Consider the following 7,570-nt stretch of genomic DNA (forward strand, 5'->3'; position numbering starts at 1 on the left):
TTTTTCATATGAGTTTCCTTATATTCAAAAGAGATTGAAACTACCGCAAGTAGTTCTAAAAATACATGAATGATAACTACAAATTCGAGGGATGGAAAAGTTACTTATTGTAGTTGAATGAGTAGATTTCAACGTCGCTTCTTTTCCTTAGAAAATTAACATGGTATTTTGCAAATAAAAGGGCCTACCGTTTGATTTTAAAAATGAAAAACTCAGGTGGTAATAAGGACCGCGCTGTAAATATGACGCATTTTTTATTAGAAAGAAAATATTAAATTTGTAAGCGTTGATTTTGAAGTCTGTGTTTGTGAAAGTGATACCACGAATTAATTGTCACAGTACGCAAGCATTGCTTGCTATAACCGGATTTAGCAGTAAGTACGTACCAGGCTTTGCAACATTCGGTACTTACTGTTATTGCGTTAATATATATGAAGGGGATTCTAATTTGATTTAACATTTACAATCGAAATATTTACTTTTTTAGAAATTATGAATAAGAACAGTATTGAATAATTTTGTAATAGTGAATGCGTTTTTGTCACACTTTTCCTAAGTACACAGTAAATCTTGTAATTATAAAATGGAAGTTTGTTGGAAATTATATCAATATTTATTAAAATTTGTTTCAGAAAACAGCACTTCTTTACATCTATAATACCTTATTTTAACTTTTCTTCATGAAACTATAAATTTTAGTATCACATTTAAACACATTAGCGAACTAACTCCCCGATAATTGGATAATTATGAAATTGTCACATATGAGCTTAATTAATTTGTGAATGGATGTATGCATTATGATATTGAACATTCAAAATTAATTTAATTTCGAAACAATACATCTTATACAGAATATGTTCTTGTGATTAACACATTAAGATACGAAAAGCGAAGAGATGCCACTCTCTTGATGTCGATCAGTCAGATTATAGATGTGTCTCCTAATGAAAGGCGATTATTAATTCGAAAGTCATTTCTTGTAACGTTTTGCAAGCGATAACAGATACTTCCTTTATAACGGCCTCCCAATCCTTCCAGCCGCACTATGGCCCTGGGGTCGACTCAGCCTCTACAGAAATGAGTACCATGAAGTAATTAAATAATTTTCCTGGGGAGTAAAGCGCGGCCGGAGCGTAGGGCTGACAACCTTACCGCCATCTTTGAGCCGATTGTCTAGATAATGTGGGACCCTCAACTTCTCACAACTCTAAGGGCCTCCACGGCCTGTTACAGGGATGGCTTTACTTTTTTTACTTTCACCTTGTGCTCCAACCTTAATGAAATTTGTTATGATTTAATTTTACATTTATATTATGATGAATGTCTAGATAATACTTATCAGTTGTCTGTTTATTTTACAATATTCCTTTGTCTTGTTCAACAAGAGATACTTCGGAATACAATTTTCTTCGTCCTGCAATTTTTTAAACTGATGCTTTCTATAAGAAGTACATATTATCATTCTCCAACGCATAAACTTCGTATAATGTCAGCTGATGTGCAGTTACTAACGGGTTTCTCAATAAACTGATATCTTATGAGTAAACTATTTTTCGGAAACTTCTTTCGTATCTTAACCATTTTAAATACATTTCCTTTCTTCATTTGATGAAAAGTCTCTGAATCTGAGGAGTACTATCTTCTGGGATATAATTCGCTAGTGGAGGGTAGTGTCCAACTGGGTCCACTCGACACGGCTGCCACTCATTGGCCTCTTGTAGCCTGCCCCGGGTGATTATGATGACGGAGAATTTGATGGAATGAAAGTCAACCAAAGTTTCGGGGACAATATCGCCTTCACCTTCAGGCCGAAGAATAATACGAGCAAGATACCAGCATGAAAGGAGAATACTTATTTACCTACTCATGGAGCTGAGCCCTTCTAGAGGAACCGCCAAATCTTACAGATACTCAAGAATTTCCCAGCATTTTATAGAACCCGAAGGTTCACTACAGTATTTACAAGAGCCTTCCACTGGTCCCTATCCTGAGCCACCTCAATCCAATCCATGCAATCCCATTCTATCTAAGTTCCATTTTAATATTGGTCACCTACCTACGCCTTGGTCATCCCAGTGGTCTCTTTCCTCCTGGCTTTCCCACCAATATCCTATATGCATTCCTCGTCTCCCCCATTCGTACAACATGCCCACCTCATCGTCATTGACTTGAGCATTCTAATTATACTTGGGGAAGAGTACAAGTTATAAACCTCCTCATTATGAAAGCAGACTACACGATGGTATATCCCAGAATGCAGTACTCTTCATAACCACCGCTGTGAGAACATAATTCTCTGAATCTGTTGCAATGATTGCTGTTTTGTCATATGAAAGTCATCAAAATATTTTATTACAGCACAAAGAAGAACATTATATAAAACCTTTATTTAATATAACGTAGACGGTTATTCCCGATCTTACGAAAAATAGTCAGCGTCAGTAAAACGCTAAGTACCGACCTGTCTATTAATTTAGAAAATTTAAGTTCATTCATTCATTTTATACTAGAAGTATTTTCTTACGTGTTGTTAGAAGTGCTGAGAATACTACATGACTCCAAGTATTTCAGTTCCTTTTGGCTTCTATTTCACAAACGTTACTACAGATTAATAAAAGTCTGTAATTTTATATTCACTAGAGGCTCAGGTTCGATTCCCGGCGCTACCAAAGGTTGTGAGAAGTAGTGGGTCTTGAACGGGGTCCAGTCAGAATCGTGATGATAAATGAGGAGCTATTTCAAGGAAATAGCGGCTTCGGTCTAGAAAAACCGAAATTAACTGCCGTGGGGACTCGTTGCGCTGACCACGCGATGCCCTCTATCCGCTAAAGTTGGCACTAACTTCGCCGACAAGCGGCGGTCGCTCTGTCGGTATAGTTCGCTTGCGGACTAAAACCACGGAGTCTGTCTGTGTCTAAATATATATGCGCTCTTGATTGGTAATATTCAGTCGAGTCTCCAATCAGGTTTGGGCTGGCTCCGAGAGTGTCCCTTCTTTGAAGCAATAACTGGCATTTATAGGAGAAATTGTAAGAAATGTATACAATTTGGAAGGAAATTTTGCTGAGAAAATTCTTCATACATTCGGATATAATAAAATAAAATATTAAAAACATTTTTATAGTGACATTTAGATTGATGAGGAAACGGGGGTAGTGGACAAAAGGGGTTATGCTTGCGAGATGGTGAGGAAAATGACTTGATTGATCTCATATTGGCTTTGGTGGGGTGGTAAATATTCTGTGAGGGAGTAGGGAGAGGGGGGTAAGTTGATAGATGAGGATGGAGTGGGACCTCGTGGCCGCAACAAGCCTCTCTGCCCCCTCAATAAGACAGATTGCTGGGTCTGTAGTGAATGTGGACTGCAAAACTATAAGTAGGGCATAAAGATACGTCAAGACCTATCACCAATTGAGATTTGTGATATGTGGTTTGTCATATTTTCTATTGACAATTATGGCCGTTCCCACATTGATACAGCCGGCGTATTGGACTTCAGCAGTTCAGGAAACTCAGTCAGTGCATATTGATGACGCCTGTATGATTTCAACCTTGCTGCTACCAAACTGGAAAGTCTGTCTGACATAATCTTGATACAGAATAAGCTGAGATAATCTCCACAGCAGTGAGAATTCAAGACGAGATGAAGTAATGAGTAAGCAGGGGTAAACCTCAATTTTTATATTATACGGCATGAAGAACGGTAAAAACAAATTTTGCTCCTTTCAATTGTAAGAGCTTGTGCCAGTCAGGTTCTTCTATTCAACTGCAAGTCTTTCACTCTTTCGTCTCAATCGGCCATATTTGACAACGCAGCGAAATATCACGCGTCACAATGTATTCATAGTGTATTTAGCAAGGAGATATACGATTGAAAATATTGGTTAAAATATCTGAAAATCTGATATTTTACTCCCTGTACATTGCAATAATAAATGGCATGGATCACACAGGCATAGCCACGTTCAGCTTAACTGAACTTATCATAAACGTAAATTAAAGTTCACTCACAACGACATCGAACAAAATATTTAAAAAAAAGTGCATTATTTTTCCTTAATTAAGTTTTTAATTCGAATGTATGATAAAAATAATTTAATTACAATTTCTTTATGTCATATATTCGCACGTCTCACATAATGCGGTCTATAATAAGATGAATTATAGGGCCAAGTTCTGGCACAAATTTAGAAGACTACAAGAGTAATGTACGCATTAGATAGAAATAGCCCATTTGTATAGGAAATGATGAAGAATGGAATATTTGAAATGTGTCCAATGAAAATAAACACACAAAATTTTACTAGCAGCGGGCTTATGCCCAGTAATAACAAGACTTATATGATTGTGACAACTTGCAAATTGGGTACAAAACTCAATAAAATGTAAATTATGGGCCTGGCTTTATTCCATGCAATCATTTAAGATCTAGCCTCATTATGATTCTCCTCGCCATCCGCTTACAACATTTTGCCGTATCATAATGAGATAGCTGAGTAATTCCTAAAGAAGTCTGAGGTAACAGAACCAACCTTCTAAGCGCTGAGAATGTCCCCTACACAAAACAACTTTGGTGCAATTGCAGCAAAAGTTTCAAAGTGCAAGGTGCAAACTCTCAACTATCTGAATGCACCGTGGAGTTGTTAAAATACGTCCCATTCTCTCTTTAACGCTTGACAGCTTATCAGTTAAGACACATTTACACCACCTACAATAATAATAAAATCCAGCGGCTTGTATTCTGTCGAAATATCATTCATACGCGACAGATGTCGGATTTAAATTTAAAACGTATCGTAACTTTATTCATCCTGTGTCTAGGAATCCGAGAATCCATGTTTGTTATACTTAACTGCAGGTTAAGAAACACGGCTACTTCTGCTCCAGTGTTATCGCCCCTGCATATATTTCCTTGGCTACAGCAGTTCAGTACCCGACATATCCGTCTTCCTATATTTCAGAGCTCCAAACTAAATCCCACCTGTCATATGCCGTCTTGGCATTTCTCTTTCAGATTTGACAGGAAATTCGAGGATGGAAGTCCATCGTAAGTGAAGATCTGTTTGTAAAATAATTATATACACTATAAGTGCCATAGTTTTATTATATTTCTGAACGGGCAAAGACAGTCTCATTAGAAATTTACTCGGAAAAGGAATTCCATATCATGGCAACAAGCCGCATCATTATTACGTCAGATCACAGACACTGAACTGTACGATTATAATTAAGATTTTCTGTTCCTCTATTTTCTCAAGAATCTGTTCAAAGGAAGTTTGCGATGATTAACATCATTGACCTCTTCCTCAAACAGTTATTTAGGTCACCCGGTGATTAATTGTAGTTCAGAAGTGAAAAAGAGGAATGGGGTTCATTAATTCATGTAAGGTGTGTAAAAATTTTCTGTACCAGTTAGTACAGTGAATGCTATATAACTTTCTCTGATTAAGAAGTCACGTTGGTTTGTAGTTAAATGGGAAGCAATTTTTGGTTCTCTCTCAGAAACCATTACAGAATTCTTTAGCAATTTGCAGTGATAAATTTATGTGCCACTTGCCTATAGAATGCTTGTACTGTAATACTCGGCATGAACAGCAACCACGAGAAATTACGCGTTAGCTTGGAATAACGGTGAAAATACTGCAATATTTCAGGTTACTTAGAACTTTCATCCCTGATATTAAACTACTTATTAATATTCATGGAATAATATTTCAGATCTAACCACATACATTTTGGGTCAATGTTAGCAAACTCGTACGGGATTGTTCGCAAAAAATTCTATTTGTGTTAGGCAAGGACTGGAAGGTCTCCAGTCATTTATCTTACCTTGCTGATTGCTTTTCCGTGTAGTTTTCTTCTCCTTCATCCATGGATACTCCGGAACATTGACTCCAGGTGGCGGTGGTGGTTGTCCTGGTGGTGGCTGCCCGTGCGAATCTACCATCCCTTGGTAGGTTCCCTGCGGAGGACTCAACGACCCCGGTGGAGGCGGATGCTGCAATTCTCCCGTCAGGTGAGGTAAAGCTGTCATGAACTCCGCCATTGAAGGCTGGCTGTTGATGAAGCCTGTCTCTGCGCTCGTGAGACAGCCATCCATTGGATGTACTCCATGTGGAGGCCCACCGGCGGCGGCAGCTGTAACGGCTGCCAACCAGAAACCACCTCCACCGCCGCCACCACCGCCACCACCACCACCACCCCCGCAACCATCAACGGCCAGTACGGGGGTTGGCGGCCTTGTCTTTACGGAAACGAAGTCATCATCGTCGTCTTCCGGGCCGATGTGCTGGCCGCGAGGTTGCTGCTTTCCGCGCATCCGGGCAACTCTACCTCCTCGCCGGAAATGACACTCTTGCTGCCTCCTTCATTAATTAGAGCTGACTCGCTCCACCAGTGTTACTGCAATATGACAGACTTCTCGACTGGAAAGTGTCAATGTCCATCTTTGTTGCTGAACTTACTGTTCAAGTACACAACAAATTTCAGAAAGTTTTTCACATACCTTATGATTCGGAGAGACGACACTAAGTATAAATCACATAATAGAACTCACTACTGGGCTGAATCACCAAACAACACTGTTCTTCATCTCGTGTTCTACGTAATCACAGTAACTATAACACTTCAACTCTACCCACAAACGGACTGAACAATATGTAATCAGCATCTTTTATCTGTCATTTTCAGTTCACACTGGTATAATCAAATTTCTGTGTGTTGAGCCCGATTTGCGTGTCCATGAGTCTAGACAGTCACTGAGACAGAGACAATTGGTGAATTCAATTTTAGTTGGAGTTACCAAGAGAACCATTGATCTCGCTTTCCACAGTTACGTACTACGAATAAGTTTTCCTCATTTCATCACAGTACACGCCACTGTCTGCATTGCTGTACAGGAGACAACAATGCATCTCCTGATGACAGTCCCGTACACACAAAATGGCGACTAGAGTCCCGCAGTCCGCAGTCCCCTTGCACTGTTCACGGTCTGCCTGTGTTGGGCTCGGAACGTGCTGTCACTTGTTACAGGCCGCTGCCACACCACTCAATGCCACGTTGCCTCCTGCGTCTTGGCGGCCGTTTAAGGATGACGTCGCCGTTGACAACCACTCACCACGACCATGAAGGAGCAAGTAGAAAAGAATTGATAGCAGGCGAAATATCTGACCATTCCTTTCGTTTTTTTAGGAACTTCTTTACTCTTCCCATCTCTTACAAATATTCCTTCTTCATTCTTCTTCGCACAAATTTCCTTTACCTCCCTTTACTTTCCTGGTTTGGTACGTGTATGTGGTCGGATTTTGTTGTTGTTGGACTTCTGGTTTGTTGTTTCGTTCAGTTTTTTTACCCCTTCTGTTATAATTTTTTTGGTTCGTTTGTTGGAAGAGGAAGATGTCACGTGACGTTGCTGTCAACCAATGACAGACCGAGAAAAGACTGAGGAGGTATGATTCAACCCTCTCTTCTTACTCGTAGTATCCATGTGAGTGAATGAGAGACACGTTGAGCCGAGGGCAGACGTGAAGAGAGAGAGTGAGTGAGAGGGAGGGAGGGAAGAGACAGG

General features: G+C 39.6%; 1 protein-coding gene across 1 annotated transcript in view; it reads right to left on the reverse strand.

The window, feature by feature from the left end:
* Window positions 1-7,298, reverse strand: part of LOC111861993 (homeotic protein proboscipedia) — a 243,735-nt gene extending 236,437 nt beyond the window's left edge. The window contains exon 1 of the mRNA XM_023847012.2: window positions 5,833-7,298. Within this exon, the coding sequence (XP_023702780.1) occupies window positions 5,833-6,322 (490 nt within the window). The 5' untranslated portion in view covers window positions 6,323-7,298. The remainder of the gene's footprint in view (window positions 1-5,832) is intronic.
* Between the last annotated feature and the right edge of the window lie 272 nt (window positions 7,299-7,570).

Source organism: Cryptotermes secundus, unplaced genomic scaffold (genome assembly GCF_002891405.2).
Source record: "Cryptotermes secundus unplaced genomic scaffold, Csec_1.0 scaffold180, whole genome shotgun sequence".
NCBI classification, from domain to species: domain Eukaryota; kingdom Metazoa; phylum Arthropoda; class Insecta; order Blattodea; family Kalotermitidae; genus Cryptotermes; species Cryptotermes secundus.